Source organism: Charadrius vociferus, unplaced genomic scaffold, assembly GCF_000708025.1.
Source record: "Charadrius vociferus isolate BGI_N301 unplaced genomic scaffold, ASM70802v2 scaffold806, whole genome shotgun sequence".
In the NCBI taxonomy this organism is placed as follows: Eukaryota; Metazoa; Chordata; class Aves; order Charadriiformes; family Charadriidae; genus Charadrius; species Charadrius vociferus.
In genome coordinates this window covers 820,656-838,644 of record NW_009649038.1, presented here as the reverse complement: position 1 = coordinate 838,644, position 17,989 = coordinate 820,656, and the positions used below count along the sequence as shown (strand labels likewise).

Sequence of the window (17,989 nt, the reverse complement as noted above, 5' to 3'; positions counted from 1 at the left end):
TAACCGTAGGCACATATATCTGTGCTGAAACATTTACCACTTCTCTCCTACCAAGAGACTGGAAGTTTTTTCCCCTGCCTCTCACCTTATTCTGTTGTCCTTTAAATCACGTCTCTCAGGATTACAGTAACAGCCGCCACTTGGAACAGAACTGGAATTTAATCACTAAAAAGCACATATAAACTTACATGAATCTTTAAACAAACACAGACTCAAAGAATGAAGTTTATAGCAGATGGTCGCAGTGCAAAACAGCATCAGCAATGCCAAAAACAAATTTTAACAAAAAAATTAACACAATATTACAGCAGTTACTCGTTGACATAACATTTTATGAGACAATAGTAGAAACCAATAAGACAAAACAAAAACATCACATACTTGGAAGTTTTCGTTAAATATTTGTTAAAATCTGTCATTGACTTTAGCAGTGCAAATAAATAAAAAGTTTAAAATAAATTGTTTTTCAGTTACAGAATCTGTCAAAACACATAGTTCTCATCATCAGCCAGATAAACTTTACACTGACTGAGGAAAACTATGGTAACAAACAACTGTTAGCCCCTATTCTCCAGGGCAGACTATAAGACCCCTGTCTACAAAGATGAAAGACAATGGTCTTCAAAGGAAGTCGCAGTTGTAACTGCAGGCAAAAATTGTTGCTGTTGCTTATAGCATTATTCAAAGGTAATGCACAGGGCCATGTCTGCATGACTGTCTAAAGCAGCTGACCACACTCATGTTGTTTTTACACAGACACAGCTCTCCAAAACTGTTATTTTATCTAACACACAGGCTTGTGTAAAAAGGAGTGCTCTTAATTCTTGGCTGTAGGGACAAGTCAGGAATCTTCCCGTCATTGCATGGGAGTATATCACATACAGTATAAATAATATTTATGTAAATATCGAGTATGTCACAAATGAGCATCAGAATGCCTTATCCAATGGAAATCTGTAAACATTACAGAAGGAGTAGATTACTTCAAATTCATACAAAGACAATTTAAATTAAGTTCTCATTTACAAAAAAGTGTAAGGCAGCAATGTAAAAGAATCTTGAAATTTACTGCCAAGGGAGCACCAGGGGTCCCTTAGATGAGGCAAAGGGTGACAGAAGAGAGCACCAACATTTAACAGGCTATTAAAGGATGCAACCTAACCTCAGCTGGTGTTGCAAATTACGTATTTCAAAGCCTCATTTATGGGATCAGATCACAGTGTATTATTCTAGATCTCACTTTTCGCCCAGTCCCACGCTTGTAAGCATCCTTTTACAACTGTTCAGTTTAACCCACCGAGTGCAAAAATGTTTAGAATTTATATGGATTTCAACCCCATAATTTACTGTGAAGCCTAAAAAGACCCAGAACACTGGCTTAGACATTAATTAATCCACTTTGAAGATGATGAAGACAGAAAAATTTCTGCATGTCTTCAGAGAAGTGCCTGGTCAAACAACTGTGATACTCAATTGAAAGTCTTCTGCAGAGTCCCAACAGGCTCCAGATCTGGCCATTATATCCCTCCAGAAAATGGCAACACCACACTTTTAACTCATAAGCCACATATCCAAGCATGACTGTTAAGTTAAACTTAGTGCTTACTCCATAAACCACGCCTCCATCATCGGCACAGTCTTGTACAGCACTTTTCTAACTTCTACATTTTCAGCAGAACAATGCAGTTTACATGGCAGTACATTGGCATCTACATTTGTAACCAAGAATTAACCTGTAAAAACAGCACATTAATTATGCATGCAATGTTAATTTCTAATATGCTTCTCGTTAACAAAAATCTGGCCAGGCATGCAATGTTTAAATCTTAAGTGTCTTCACAGTCAAATTCTGGCTGGCTCTTTCATATACTTTTTCTCCAAAACAGAATTGCATCTCAGTCTGCATTTTTCCTGAACACAGATCTGAAGTTCCTCTGTCCTCAGAGCTGCAGAGAGCAGATCTTATAATGTTAGTCCCATGTCAGATTTCCAAGTTGTTCAAAAAGTGTGCACTATCTCCATAGTTCCAGTCTTCTGGCATTCAGCTGTGTATGGTCCAGCAGTGTGCCAGCATCCAGACACAGAATAAACAGAGCAAGGGCTAGTAGTTTGGTTTACCTAAGGCAGAGGGCAAACAAGCCCTAAATTAGCTTAGGAAGAAAAAAAGGTGGGGTTTTTTTTTTCCTGGAAATCATACAGTAATATTGTTTTCTAAAGTTTTACTCCTCATCCTTATAAAATATATTACATTTTCTCAACCATTATCCCAACATAATAATCCACAAAATATTTTTCCCCTCATTTCAGCATGCAAAGTAGAAAACTATTTTAATGGCTTATTCAAAGTTATATGAAGACAATGTTGTTTCCATTCTCAAAACATTTGTGATGCTACTGTCCATTTCCTAACGCAGAATGCACGGTAAGCTCAGAGTTGAATAAGGCAAGGTGCCTTTTCAAATTCCTTTTTGAAGCTGGCTGATCACAGAACTTGACCTCAATGTTGCCATCACTGAATGCCTCCCTCCTGGCTTCGTCTGAGTCAATGGGATCTCTTAGAGAAACACTTGCCTTTTGCCGCCTCATAGTAATCCCCAAGTTCCCAAGTTGCCTGGTTGGTGATGCATTTTCTTTGACAATGCAGAAGCATATGGCAGACAAAAAATTTTTCTTGAAGTTTTCATTCATGAAAGCATACACAATAGGGTTGCAAATAGAATTGAAGAATCCTATAATCTGGACGATTGCAAAGGTCATTTTGACTGTCACATCATCATACTCCTTTTCAAAATTACCTGGAAAGGAAAAAAGAAATATGCTGTAAGCACAGAATGGTATAAACACCTACTACTTAGCCTATTTATACCCAGTCTGGCATTAGAAGCTTTTGTTTAAAATCAACAAAAGACCACACTCGAGGTTCTTAATATTAGCAACAAGGTTTCCATCAGCAAGAAAAGACCAAGATCTACCACCTAGCCCTGCTTTGTGCATATCTAAGTAAGGACAGAGTCATTCAAAAGAGTCGATTTATGAGCCAAAACACTTCCCCAACAGCCAAGTGACAGAAAGCTTCCAGTCTGCAAAGTATAGGCCTAGTTTATTCAAGTTGTTCTTCTGGCTCTGAGTTTCATGTCCATATCAAACGTGTAATCCCTGCCTTGTCATGGCTTCTTCCTCTGACAGAGGACAGCTAGCTCATGGGAGTAAAAATGCATCTTCTTTGTCACTTCTCACACTCTTTAATCATTGAGATCACAGAGGACTGAACTCCTTGAATTCCTAACTTTGGATAAGCACTACAAAGGTTTACACGGCAAGTAAAATAAAGGCCTTGTAGCACCTGAAATAATCCCTGAAATTAGCAATGAAAAGAGAGCAAACAGCCCATGGAGTGTTATGGGACAGGACAAACCAGACAATTTAATAGTTACGTCTTCTGCACTTCTGAATGAAATGATGTTTATGCCTGGGGAGAATCAGATTACTGGCTGCAGGACTACTGATTTATCTGCTACAACCTTATTTGTGATACAAGACAAAGAAACAGCTGCTGCTTTTGGCAAGTAGAGTATAACAACTACTGAAAACTTCCTCTTGTTTCTACACATAGCCTGCTGCATAGTCCCACGTGCCATCCCAGTACCTATGCCAGACATGGGAGATGAACAGTGCAAGACCCCAGAGAACAGGGCAAATAGCAAAAAGCAAAGATATCAACCACTGAGTGCATTTCCAAACTAGTATCCAGTCCAGAAAACTGAAAAAGTTCAACTGGATTCATTGGGTATTATCACTATGATATCCAGTATTTATATTTCCAATATGTCTACCTCGTTAAAACCAGGGCAAGTGGAAGGATAAATATTTCATAGAAGTTTAACTCAGAGTCGTATGTCAACTTAAGTGGATGCAAATAGAAGTCTTTACACATTAAATTAGAACTAAATTTTAATTCAAAAGTTACTTGTTCAAGAGGTTTTATACTTGGAAATAACTTTTACCTTCCAGCCAGGTACTTTTGACCTTTCAGCAAATGAGGGTAGCAGAACAAACATAGAAAGAAAAAAAAATTACAGATATATGTTCACCATCCTAACGGTAAAGTCTTGATTTTTCTTGAGCCTTGTAAGGCCTAGCAAAACCCTTTTTCAGGACTGGATTATGTGCTGTACAAATTGAGAAGCAATGATATCTCCTTTCTGAAAAGCTTGCATTCTAAAAGAGCTGGTAGAGAATTTGAGTTCCCTCCAGCCCACCCTGCAACAAAGTTCAGTAGGGTCTACAGCAAAACACAATGATTTTTTCTTATTATTATTATTCACACAGCAGTGAAGAAGAGATCTGGCTGCCACACAAGTATATCACAGCTATAAGGTATCTCCCAAACACTACATCTGATAAGAAGCTTTTGAAATGTACTCATTTTCCACGAGCACTGCAGATCTATCATTTGTAGACTTCAGAGTAATTCATCTGTTGGTGGCTAAGTATCTCTATTACAAGACAGTGATTCAGGATTTATAAGCACAACATTAACCTTCACTAGCAGAAGGTCTTCTACAGCTGAATGCTGCAGCAGCGCTACCTTTTCACAACCTGTAGTTCCATTATCAAAAAAAAACCCTAAGAGATGTTTTATTGTATACCACATAGCAGATACTCACTGTATTCTATCATCATGTGAATCACATGGAAAGGGGCCCAACAGACTGCAAAGAGAAACACCACTGTCACCATCATAACAATTGCTCGCTTCTTCTTCCTGAAATTGCATCAAGACATTCCATACTGAATCACTAAGAATTGACCAGTAGTTAGATGTGTCTCTTCAAGCTAGATCTGTAAATGTGTTCTGACGGTTGCAGATGCAAATAAAGCCTGGGAGAATGCTCAGAAGTACGCAATTCCCTTTGAAACAAAAAATGCAGCATCATATAAATGTAGTACATCAATTAACACCTTTTATTTCTCTCTTTCAGGAAAGCAATGCACTTTGCAGCTAGCAATGACATTAGCATATCTTGAAAGGCATTTTCACTCTATTCAAGCAGATGCAATTTCAATAGTAAGAGACGTGAGGGGAAAAAAAACACATAAAATTCCATTAATAGCTCAAAAAACAAGAGTCCCTTCCTAAATCTAGGAGCACAGACCACACCTGCAGCACCTGATTACACAGAATTTGTCAGTAACTGAAACTACACCTGCAACCTCAACCTTTGCTAGTAGGTGAAGTGCTGGAATAAGACTAAGAAACACACTCCCTACCTCCACTGTAATATCTCACAAACTCAAGGTATACATTGAATTTATTGTCGTTCCCAAACTGATATATAATTCATATAACTACATTTATAGATCCCAAGATGGATCTCTCACTTGAGCTAAAGAAGTAGCTCTTCACTGGTAGCAGTTACAGCATTTTCCCCCACTGTGTGAAAATAAACTGAGGAGTAGGCCTGAAGATTGCATGTCACCTTAACTACTGTGAGATTTCACCCTCTTTCAGTTTTGACTTACAAGGGTCTACTGCCTTAGGCACTTTGTTAGACAAATATCTAAGGAATCATTTATATTTAAGCTGCTTGTCTGTATTCTTCTTACAGCCGATACTTAAGGTGACACTCTACTCAATGAGCAGAACTGTTAAGGTTTCTAGTGCATCAGACAACAGATGAATGTGCTAAATGAAAGGACAAAACACGGCAATATTAAGGGCAGCCCATATTTAGTGCTAAATAGCAAAGTTGATGATTATTGATTTTCATAACTATTCAGATAAAGCATTATCATCTGGATAGTCTCACACAAACACATCCGACAACACTCAAAACTCTTTGGAAGCTCTATCAAGTTAAACTGTACCGAAGTAGTTTTAAAGTGAATTCTGATTTTTTTTCCCATATGCCAATTTAACTTATAATAGGATCATAAAGCAGTGTTCACAGTCTCAGAATTATATAAAGAACTCTCCATAGAACAGACAGAAATAACATAGTAGCATTTTCCCCAACTCATCTAACTCATGGCCTACACATTTTTTTAAAAAGCATTTCACAATGTATAATATGAGATTTATTGAAAGAGCTTGATTTCCAAGGTGTCATTACACTATACTTTGAAGAAAATGACTAATTTAAGTTGCCTTAAATTGGGTATCTAAGTGTCAAATAACTAGCTAGCTTTAAAAATCTGGTCTATGTTTGTAAACTTCCAACAGATAAGGAAATACAGATTTATTTTTTTGCAGAGGTTTTCAAGAACTGCTGGGGGGGGGGAAGCAGGGAGCTTTCCAGAAGTCAAAGTTCCAACCGTATTTTACTTTACAAACCTTGATATTTTAGACATTTCACTCCCATGAATGGTTTGAAGAACTGAAGCATCTCCCACTCGTTTCTTAATCCAGAGTTCATAGCCAATTTTAGTGTACAAAAAAAGCATCAACATCAGTGGAAGAAGGAAGAGTATAACAAGAATAAAGGTCGTATATATCTTCTGATAAATCGGACTGGCCCATTCTTCCAAGCAACAAACATACACTTTTTCATATAGAAAGTCATATTTAACCTGAAACAAGTGTAAAGGAGATGAGTCACTACAGTGTTTACCCCAAGTGTAAAAATCAAGCACATTCAAATATTCCTTGCGCTTAATACAACCAGCAAAATTCAACAGAGAGGCTTTTCAAAGTGACAAAATTCTTCCAAGCACTTTTCCCCATCAAGTGTTAGGTTGATCCAAGTTGACAAAGAGAGGGCAGGAAATGCTCTGATTTGCACTCCTCAAAACTTTCTATTTTTAACGAGGGTTTTCAAAGGAGACCTTGGCTATGTATTTTGCAAGTAAAGATAGGTATATAGAAAACTCACATATTAGTCACAAAAAAAAAAAAAAAAGAAAAAGATTTGTTAATATTGTGACTCACAAACAGCAGATTCTGATAAGCCTTTTTTTTCCTCCTCCAAAAGTGTATGGTAGCTTCTTAAACTATAATGGGCAGCTAATTACATTTTAAACTAGGCACAGTTCTTCCAAGTCTCAGGGAATTCTATGTCATCCTGCCACAGTAATCTAAGACCTACACTGCTGTGTGACCTATAAATCAAAAGGAAGCCACAGTGGTAGTCGTAATTACTGCTGTTTGACATAACTGGGGAGGGTAGACATGTCTAGTCCCTGCTGGTAGTCCTTCTTCCAGTGCATGCAAGTCCTAATCCTTAGCCTTTCTCATGCTGGCACACAGAACAAAAGCTCTACTTCTTTTATCCCATTCTCATTTCTTAGTTTATTCATTTTCATTGCTAAAAGTACAAAAAGATCCAGCAAGGACTGAATAGATAAATACTAAAACGCAAATTCCCATTTCACCTAACATACCTCAAGCCGTTGCACATGCCACATAGGTGACCCAACAATAACTGCCAGCAACCAGACTATGCCTGTAAACAAATACATTTTTTAACACTTTGCACAACAAGCAGCATAAGATTTGGTATGAACAGTTTAACAGTTTCATCTTTAAAAGTCAGGCAAAATAGACAATTTAAATAAAGAACAAAGTTTTCTATGAGGCATACATCAGTCAACATTTACATCAATAACAGCATGGTCTTTTGTTACCAGTTTTCTTTCTCTCAAACTACCTTAATTTGTTGGTATTAAAGTGTAAAGGCAACTAATTTGCATGAACAGAATTACATATGTCTCTTTGCGTTACAATGGAAGGACCATTTACAGCTGTGTCATTTTTTTTAAGCTGCTAAAGCAAAGAAAGAAAAGACTGGCAAAGTAACTGGTTAAGTAAATCTTTGACTTCAGATTCTAAGGTTATTGTCAGGGTTTTGCCTAGTAATTACTATCCATCCAGGCACTATCCTTGAACTATTTTGTAAACATTACCAGACTTATCATTAACGCTACCTCTGAATCACTAGTACCTCCTGTTCTGTCATGCCATCTACACTGAAGATTATTTCTCTATACACACAATTAGGGGAGATGCCTAAAATCTTACCGAGCATCGTGAAAGCTCTTTTATTGGTGTACTGCCATTTCATTTTTAGTGGATGCACAATTCCCTGGTGTCTTTCCACAGCAATGCAGGTCATTGTAAGAATCTCAGTTACAATAGCAGTGGATTGAACAAACGGTACCATCTTGCAAGCGAAGGCACCTGCAATAGTCAGAAAGTAAGGTATGCAACTGTTGCAGTTCATGAAAAAGCTGTTAATAGTAGACTTTATTACTAAAATACTATTGTGCAAAAATAACAGCCTAATATTCTTAGATTTATCAGTTTAGCTGTTAAAATAAGTGACCTATTTAAGTTCTTCGTCAAATGCAGCTTTCAACAGTCATTCTTCTTTCATACACACTACATCTGCAAAACCAAGACCTCTAAGGACATATTTGCCTGCTCTGTATCAATCTGAGACTTATTCCTGTTTCACTTGTGACCAAGTCTTCCATCATCTGTTTTCAAATGTGACAAGTCACACGGGTATTTATTATCATTTTATCTTGGCAGATCACTCTCCAGTTTTATGAAGGTCTTAGAGTTACCTGTTTAAAAGTTTACCTTTTCTGCTGTTGCAAAGACATTCCTTTTGCTCATTTAAATACCACTCTACTTGTATACTTTGGCACTTAATGCATCATTCTGCCAAGTGATGAGTCCTCTAAGAGGCATAACATAAGAGGACAACTTCAACCCCTTCATCATCTTTCCATTCTCCAAGTCTCCCTCTTTCCTGATTAACCTGATTAACACATTACGTTAATGACACTGACCAAATTAAATGCAATTTCCTGACTGCATTCTCACAGTTGCATAGGTTCCCACTGTGAGCATTTATGCACAGCTAGCACAGATCTTCAGATTTCATTGCTGCTATAGCTTCCCAAAAGTACATATTCAATTCTTAATGTATTAGTCATTCTCCATTATTCATCCTCAAGTCCCAACCATCTTACAAACTGTGCTGTAAATTACTCTCTCAAAAATCTTATGCCTTTCCCAACCTACTTCTCATTTACTCATTTTCTGACCATATTTCTGACCCCAAGGTAATTTTTTATACCTGCATTCTCAGTTCCCTCACATTCTTTCAGTTCATTATCAGCTATTCATTTCAGCAACAGATGGAGTTATTTCCCTTACTTGATCATTAATTGTACTTTACCCAAATATATTCCAGAAACTCAAAATAGCCAAAGGAATATCTGATCCAATTGTAAGTCAAGCTTTAAAATGCTACAGACACCTTAAGGAATAAAAGCATAGAAAACAGAAAGAAAACAAACAGGAAACTATCAAAACTTAATCCTGCCCTCCATGACGAGTAGAAGGAACAGGGAAAGTTCTGTCTGCTAGGCCAGGCTAAAAGCCACTGTAGGTTACAAGAAGGAACAGGTTCACTACTGGTCTTATCAATTCTAGCTACCCCAAAAATCACGTTTTCTGTTGTTCTAAAAAGGGAAGGGGAAGACAAGGCGCAAAGGATGGAAGTCAAATAACTTCCAAGTACCTATTCAACACCAGCAACAACATGAACGTGCACACAGATCTGGCTTAAAACAGACAAAAAATATACCACGGAGCCCAATTTCAAGCTACTTAAATTAAATCTTAGCATGGTCAGTAGGAACTGTATGAAAGAGGATGCACTGGGCTGCATGTCTATTTCTCATCTAGTATGTATTTTCCAGGGTGTCAGAAAGACCAAGCCAAGACATCTTGACATCTGGCATCAACTACAATTTATACAAAAAAATTCCCCCCTGGTTCTTCCTTGGCTTCAGTACACACAAAGTAAACCCCTCATAAAACATGGCCAATATCTTATTAACTCAGTATCTCATCAGTTTCTCACTACACTCGGTATAGTATGTGCTACACATATAAGCACCAGGCCCACTCAATCAAATTTATAGTTCTTCAACCAATGTGTTTAAACTTCTGTAGTGAGATGACAAAAAGCAAGCTCAAATCATACCTTCTTCACACAGGGCAAATGTTGAACACAACCAAAGAAGAGACTATGTCACATAATGTTTGGCTTACTGCCATGAGTAAAGCATAGAAAATTATCTTCAGCTAAATCCTACTCCTTTGAATCAAAAGGAAAGTTTCCACTATCGGTTTCAAGTTTTTTCTTCACTGAGTAAGGTAGAAGTCGCTCCTGATATAAATATCCTGAACAGAAAAGCAAAATTTGAACATTAAAGAAATGTTTAAGTTCCTGTTTCACTAAAGAAACGAGCTTAAGTTTGAGCGCTGGAGCTGTGGCAAAAAAAAAAACCCAAAACTTTCACCATACTCTGTTTCTTATAGTTTGAAAAAAGTCAGATTTAAATAAAGTCCACTTGAACTATACTCCATTATAGGGGTCTTCCTGTAATACCCTATTCCTTCACTGAAGTCCCAGCATTCCAGGGTATTCTTAGGAAGCAAAGTAGTATCACTCTATTACTCTACTTCAGTAACAAAATGAGACAGTGACTTTTCACTGAAGTTAATGAGTCTGGTGGAACTTAGAGCTTGTGCCCAACTATTCAAAGAGCAAACAGAATACCTGAGTTCATCAGATAGTAACTCCCAAACTCACAGATTTTCATTGCCTTTTACTGGTATCTTCTCATTTTCTTCCTAATAACTACACTGTCAAAGAGCACAGACTACCGCTATGTCTTTAGCTGAACCCCCAGGAGAACAGGCTGCAGAAACTCCTTATTTCATCTCTTTGAAGACAAATCCAATAGTGAGTAAATGACAACCATGTAATAAATTACATTAGAAAGTAATGATTAAGTCCCCTAAGGGAAAAATTTAATACGTGCATACATTTAAAATATCCTCTTACTTATCAAAAAGTAGTCTTCGACCTTAAAGAACTATCTCTAATTACATAGATTTCACATTTTCATGATTAACTGGAACACGCAACCTGTTTCTAAAAAAATAGCTATAAAGTGCAGATTCCAAACAACATTAAAATTTATATAAACCAATGTTTCTTATCTGCTGATTTAAATTATTAATTACTAAAGCCACCTTCAGTGTAAAGTGAAAGAATTTAAGAGAAGCTCAATCATTCACTTTTTTTCCAAGCAGACCATCTTGTTCTGTTATTATTAATTCTTAATGTTCAACCCCTATGGCCCTTAAATCATTGAAAACAAACCAAAGTCATTATTTATCTCTTCTTTCAACAGAGAGAAGTGCAATAAAAGCAGGAAAAAAAAGGCAGGCAAAAAAAGCAGACCTAATATGCAGTTCCAGCAGGATTTTGCAGCTAAAACCCACCACATGCAGAAACCTCACCTCCTTAGGCTCCTGGTTCTAATCACCCAGTCTCAGAAGATAAAGCAGTCTACATGGACTGTTTGCCTATGTATTATTGTTAATTGACCCAAATTAGATTTCCTCTCAGGCTTCACAATGATAGATCACCTGGTAAATACAATATGCAGGATTAAAAAGTGAGAGCGATTTCAAAACAGAAATTCCTTTCCTATTGCCTGCTTATGTGCATCCCATCCTTAAGTTAACAAGCCACTTTCAGAACAAAATGCAATTCCCCCGTCCCTAAATTAGAACCGGGACATAATGATAAAAATCCAGGATTAATGCAACCACTGACTTTCTCTCGAAAACAATGTTTAGTTTGATTCATATGAAAAGTCTGGCTGGATCCTCACTTAAACTGAGCTTTAAATGCTTGAGCCTGACTCCAAAGTCTACGTGGACACCAGCTACATGAGGTTATTAACGAACATTAAATGAGCCAAACTCGAGACAGTTGGAGCAGGGGGAAAAAGAGCGCTACTTTCTGCTTCCCAATGCAAAACACCCAGCTAGACTTATTACAGGTCTGAGACACCTGGGACATTTTTATACTATCCTGCACAAAATAGGTAACACCTATGTAATTCTTCCAAATGCAGAGATAAACACAGCTCCAGTACATTAAGCATTCTGATATGATCCCAGCACTGAAGCCTTCCTGTGCTAAGCACTGAGAAAACTTTAGTCTATTTCTCAGATTCTATTTCACTTGGGCTTGTTTTTCGTTTTGCTGTGGCTATGCCAAATCTTTCAGAACATGATTTTGCTTCAGTTCTTTTGCAATCTATGAAGTAGCTTTAGGCATCTAATATGCCTAAATCAGAAAGAATTTTATTAGTGTTTTTCAAAGACTTTCTAAAGGCTTTTTAAAAATATTTTTTTTCTTTGAAACGCTTGCTGAAAACGTATCTCCTTTTTTTGCCTGCTCATTTTACACTTACATCCCCCCAGTACAGAAATGGGTGATTTTTTCAATATTTTAAATAATAATAATAATAACCTAGTATCTTAAATATGTATCAAAATGTTTAACTTTCTACAAGGGAAGGCTTTCAGCAAACACTTCAAATAGATTGTTAGTGAAGACAGCACTGCAGCATTTAATGCTGACCATTTCCATTTGGGAAAGAAAATCATTTGCAGAGGAATGCTGGGAATTAAAATAACATTAAAATAATAAATTGCTTCTCTTTTTCAAGAAGCTAAGAGGTTCCCAAAAGTATTCCTTATGCAGTGTTGACAACTGCATAGATTATTGAAGCAATGATTAGTTTTCCCCAATAATAACATAACACATTCAGGGAACAAAACAGGACGTGGCAAACAGTCCTGTTCACTCAATGCAAGGCAGAGATTACCAGGTATTTTTACCAAGGAAAAGGACATCACCAGAACCTCACATGAAACACTAACCAATCTATCTGCATCCTAAAACTTGCTTTATCTCTTCACACGATTAATGCAAGAGCAAATATTTCATATCAGTCATTGTGTTTAATATTTACACTAATTAATGACACGCACAACCTGCAGTAAGAAATTACCTATACTGAACATGTGCGTAGAATAAGTTTCCTTTTGTCAGCATTGTTTTGCTGCTTTTAAGCAAAACACCCTGCTGAAAAACCCTAAGCCTGTTATTTCCTTCACTGAGACATTCACTGTCTAACCCGTTCTCAAACCATCTTTATAAAGAATTTCATTCTTGCCTCTACTCATAAGCAAATACTCCAAAATCCACAATAGCAGGACATAGAGAATGAAGGATAAGACAAGATTTCACCATTACAGATAGAACCACGAAAATCATCCTGCTTGATCAATCCTGAGACATAACCTCTCACACCACAGGAGGCAAATGAAGAGTACTCTTGTGTCCCTGACCCGATTTACAGCAAGTCTAGACAACTTAGCTTTTTTTAAACTTTCCAATTTAAAACTGGAGATTCAAATAACTGGATCTCTCTCGCCCAGCTTTACTGTCTAGTATTAACCCCAACAGCATGTCAGCAGAGTTTGAGAGTATTTGGAAACTCTTCAGTATCAAAGAACATTCCAGAAGCAAGTCAGAGTGAAGTTTCTAATGTCTCACTGAAGAACAGAATTAGATTTTACAGAAATATCCAGGAATATCCAGTGATTTTCATCACCAAGACTTAATTTTAATCCCTCAGTAAGGAATGTTTATGCACTCTCACACAGGGAAGTTGTAAGTAAGGTAACACACCGCTTGATACAAGATGTTTGGTAAAGAACAGAAAGCACCCTAAATACTCAACTGGGTGCAAGATGCTACTTGGTTTTCAACCAAGCCTTTAGAGAAGAGGAAACTGTCACATCAAGGAGCACCAGATATGACAGCAACGTACAGAAGACTCACCCCCCTCCTGAGTGGCAGCTGGAGGCCAGACAAGATATGCGAGGGCATCTCATATGCTGCTGTGTGTTCAAGTAGTGCCTCAGATGACTCACTACTCTCTAAATAACAGGAAAAGCCACCCTCTGACACCTGTCTTGAGAATACATATTCTAACTGGTAAGAAGCAAAATTCACAAGAAAGATGTAGCATAGCGCTACATCTACCATCACCTGATGTTTAGCCCTTGTCTTTTGCCAGGGCTATTATATCACACAACATTAAAAGTAATTCTCCAGTTGCTCCAGGCAGTTCTGTAAAGATATTGCTGTTACTCAGCTAACTAAGCAGTGTCAGAAAATAAAGCGACTCTTGTAAATATTGGCCCAGAGACAAAAGCCCGAATTTATTTTTAACAGAGCTGCCATCAGTATGACAATGAGACCACTACTGCTGCCTCCTACCTACCATCATAGAAGAACAAATCCTCAGCTGCTTCAGTTTGCCCCAAGACTACCTTTGCTGCATGCATCAATGTACCCCTTACTCAAGTTCCCGGTTTATCCTCCTCTTACCAATAAATATTATCCCAGTGTTCATTTATGCCAAAGTCACAATTTTCTTTTTCTTCCACAGTACCTTCCACATTAGGGAGATTAGCTTGCAGAATTTTTATTAAAAGTTCCCTTCGAAATTACAGCCATTTTAGTTGCAAAGTATGAATTCCGAAATCACATCATATACTGTGACTATTACAGCCTCACACAGCTATGCAGATTCTTAAAAGATCAGAGAATCAAAAGGGAGACCGAGTCACCCGTTTTTGGTCAGTATGGCGCTGCTCCCAGTTGCTGCCTATGCAGAGCTAGCACATCTGTATTAATGCTGCACAATCACCAGGCAAAGTGAGGCACACATTCAGTTTCTTCAAACTGCGGTTGCTAAAACATAGGTGAAGCTAAGATGTATTAATGAATATACTGTGGAAAACGTGACGCCAGTGCTTCAGTTTTTCCTGTGTCTGTCCTGAATTAAGTGCTGATAAGCACAGTGCAGTGAACATGAGAAGTCTTCTGTTTCTAAAGAATTCTGACAAACACTATTAGAGGAGCCACTTTACTATTCACAATTTAAATTACTTTACATCACCAGTCCTATTGTAAACTATGCACACCTGAAACCCTTTGGGATGAAATTGTCTCACCCTTCACTTCAGAAGGACCAAAATGGTAGTCAGTCCTTTCTGACAGCATCCTGTAACATCTTAAAAGATAACAGCTGCTCTGAAACTGTGGCTCTTCTTATGTTTGTATGTTCTCCTTCTACAACCCAGAGTGTTTGCAGTTTTCCCTTCACCTCTCACATTCTACTGTGGGTTTCTGAAGGGGAAGAGTAAAAAACACACACGCATACACAAGCATATATATAAAGAATCAGTTCCAAATCAAAGATAAGTACAAAATATACCCGTCTCAGTTCACTTCACCTAGTACAGATGCTTGTTTTAATGATGCAAGTGCAGCTAAATCAAGATATAAAGTGACTAAATGCTCAGAAACTCAAAGGTATTTCTAGCATCAAGTGTCTCAGGATGCACCGCTTTTTCCAGCCAAGGTATATTACATAGTCAAATCGCCTTTTTCTTAACAGAACTGGAGCTTGCACTACTCAGAGATGTTGCATTAAGGTGGATGAGAATAAGCTTTTTCAGACTACACAATGAAAGGCAAAAGGAAAATTAAACCAGTAAAGCTAGCAAGGAAAAAACTCCTCCCAGGCTGGCAGGCTCAGATTTGCAGTGTAAGTGTAATCACCAGTCATGCTTCACAGTGTAAGCCTCGGGAATCAGATACCCTTGGGTATACAATCAGTTTACATCTCATTTGTTTTCCTGAATTTTACTTCACACACCCCCAGCAGCGAAGGGTAACACTCATCAATCATGTTGGTTATTATGTCCTGCCAATACTGTATTAGTTAAAGCTAATTATCTTATCAGGACCATAAAGGCTACTATCAAAGTCAATGAGATCTATGGATCCACTTGCACTGAAGATGCATTAGCACAGTGAAGAGAGCAGACAAAAAGTACAGTAAAACCCACAGAACAGTGTACTTTAAAGTATCCGGCTACTGAATATCTGAAGGTATTTGTTGCAACCTTTTACACTCATTACTTCTAGATTTTTGTCAAGCATCCTCAGTAACTGAAGGTAAATGGAAAAATACATGCTTTCCCCATACTTTTCCACATGCTTGTGCCGTATCTGCTGGAATTCACCTCAGGTGGAGGCTCCATCCCCTCCAACTTTTAGTTGATTCTGGTCAGATGTGTGGTCAAGCTGACAGACCCAGGTCTTCCTTAAGAGTGAGAAGAATCTCACCTCCTATCTTTAGGGAAAGCTACTCAGAATTCAGTCCTCTTGCCTTTACTTGAGATCTCAATGCCACTGGTAACTTTCTGCTGTATTCTTCTTTGAGGAAGGAGAACTGGAACTACAGTAGTCAAAAGGAAGGCACAGCAGTATGGCTATTCATTTATTTAATTATTTTTATTTACACATCCTTATTAGTTTTGGGGTTTAACATCTGTAGTGTCTTAAAGCAGTGGTTACCTCCCCCAAAGATAGCTCGTAAGAAAGTAAAATGGCTGTCCTTACTATCAGGAGCCCCTGGAGTTTTGTATTCATCAACTCCCACAAAGTTCCTCTTTTTCAGACAAAAATAAAGCCCATTTTTCACAGGGTTAGGTATCTGTGTGCTTTTCAAGTCTCCTCCAACCTGTCAATTCTCATCCTGCATTTTACTCCGTGGGATGTACTAGTATTAAAGATCCATGTTCTGAAGGTAACTTTCACTGTCTCCCAACACTAAAAGCACAGAAAGCCTTGGAAATTGAAACATAACTGTGTCACTTTATTTCAGTATGAACAGAAAAGATGTTCATATTCTGAAAAATATTTCAATTTGTGGTTGTACAAGATGCTGTCTGCTACTTGCTGCAAAACCATCCCTCTTATTTTTCCACTTATAATCGTCAAACACTGTTTTAAGACCAAGAAAAGGAAGATAAATACCATTTGCAGTGTCACTTTACCTTTGTTTTTTGTTACTTTACAACTTTGGAACAAGGACACATGAAAAAGAAAAAAATAATTCTTTCCAGGTATCTGGGTGCCTTGCCCAAAGGTCCTTCACATCAACAGGAATAAAACATAATTCCCAAGATATAAGCATATCTTGAAAATAATGCATCATTTCAACACAAATTCTGCATGTTGTCTCACTCCTATTTCTCCAAGGATGCATCCTTTTTCCTCACAAAAGGTTAAGGAGGTCTGACTCGGAGTCGCCTGCTGTCAGAGGAACTTAGGCTGAATAAAGATTGAGCGATATTTCACTTGCCAGACAGATTTCATTACTGAGAGGGAAAAAAAAAAAAAAGAAAAAAAGAGAAAGTACCGCAAGACTACCTCATCAGCACCACAGGATATATAGTTTCTCACACACATACTGCGACTTTTAACGAAAGTGCATCACCTGAGGGGGTGGTGTAGCCACCGTTTAACTCTGAGGAAAAGCAGCTGGGGGCAGGCTGAGGTTACTGAACTACACACCTGAACACAGGACCCAGTTCTGCCACAAAGGCCTACAAACACCTGAACGCGACCAGTGAGAACAGAGATTTCAAGTTTTCACCGAAAAGTTTAAGCGCGAAGACCTCCGCAAGGAAGCCCTCAGGGAGGGCCGCGGCCCCCTCCTCCTCAGAGGAGGACCAGCGCCAATGGCTGAGGCTGCGACTGCCCCACCGCTGCGCCTCATCGTCCGTCTCCCCCCCGCCTCCCTCCAGCGGCCACCGAGCCCGTAACAGCCCGAGACCGCCCGCCCCAGCCCCGGCACCCACCGCCGAGCCAGTTGGAGAAGATGTTCTGCAGCATGGTGAAGGGGACGCAGAAGAAGGCGATGAGGAGGTCGCTGAGCGCCAGGGAGCAGATGAAGATATTGGTGACGGTCCTCATGGCTTTGCTGCGGGTCACCACGTAGAGCACCAAGCAGTTGCCGAAGAGCGCCAGGGCGAAGATGAGCACACAGATGAGGACGAAGGCCACCTTGGTGCGCCCCGGTAGCTCCGGGATGTACACCAGCGGCTGCAGCCCGTAGAGGGCGATGAACTGCTCCCGCGTCACGTTATTGTCCCGCAGGAGCTGCGCAAACTGCTCCGGGGTGATGTTGAGGGACCGCATGGCGCCCCGTTCTCCCTACTCCCTCCCTCACGTCCTCT

General features: G+C 38.7%; 1 protein-coding gene across 2 annotated transcripts; it reads right to left on the bottom strand.

Moving 5' to 3' along the window:
- Positions 1 to 2,207: 2,207 nt before the first annotated feature.
- Positions 2,208 to 17,986, bottom strand: QRFPR (pyroglutamylated RFamide peptide receptor). Of its 2 annotated transcripts, none has more exons than XM_009887875.1 (6): positions 17,612 to 17,986; positions 8,018 to 8,176; positions 7,381 to 7,442; positions 6,335 to 6,570; positions 4,668 to 4,765; positions 2,208 to 2,795 (listed from the first exon to the last, which is right to left on the bottom strand). In XM_009887875.1, the coding sequence occupies exons 1-6, from the start codon at positions 17,949 to 17,951 to the stop codon at positions 2,392 to 2,394; spliced, it is 1,299 nt and encodes a 432-aa protein (XP_009886177.1). In that variant the 5' UTR covers positions 17,952 to 17,986; the 3' UTR covers positions 2,208 to 2,391. The 2 variants fall into 2 exon arrangements, with proteins under 2 accessions (XP_009886177.1, XP_009886178.1); XM_009887876.1 differs by having other exon boundaries at positions 2,209 to 2,795; positions 4,668 to 4,712.
- Positions 17,987 to 17,989: the final 3 nt, after the last annotated feature.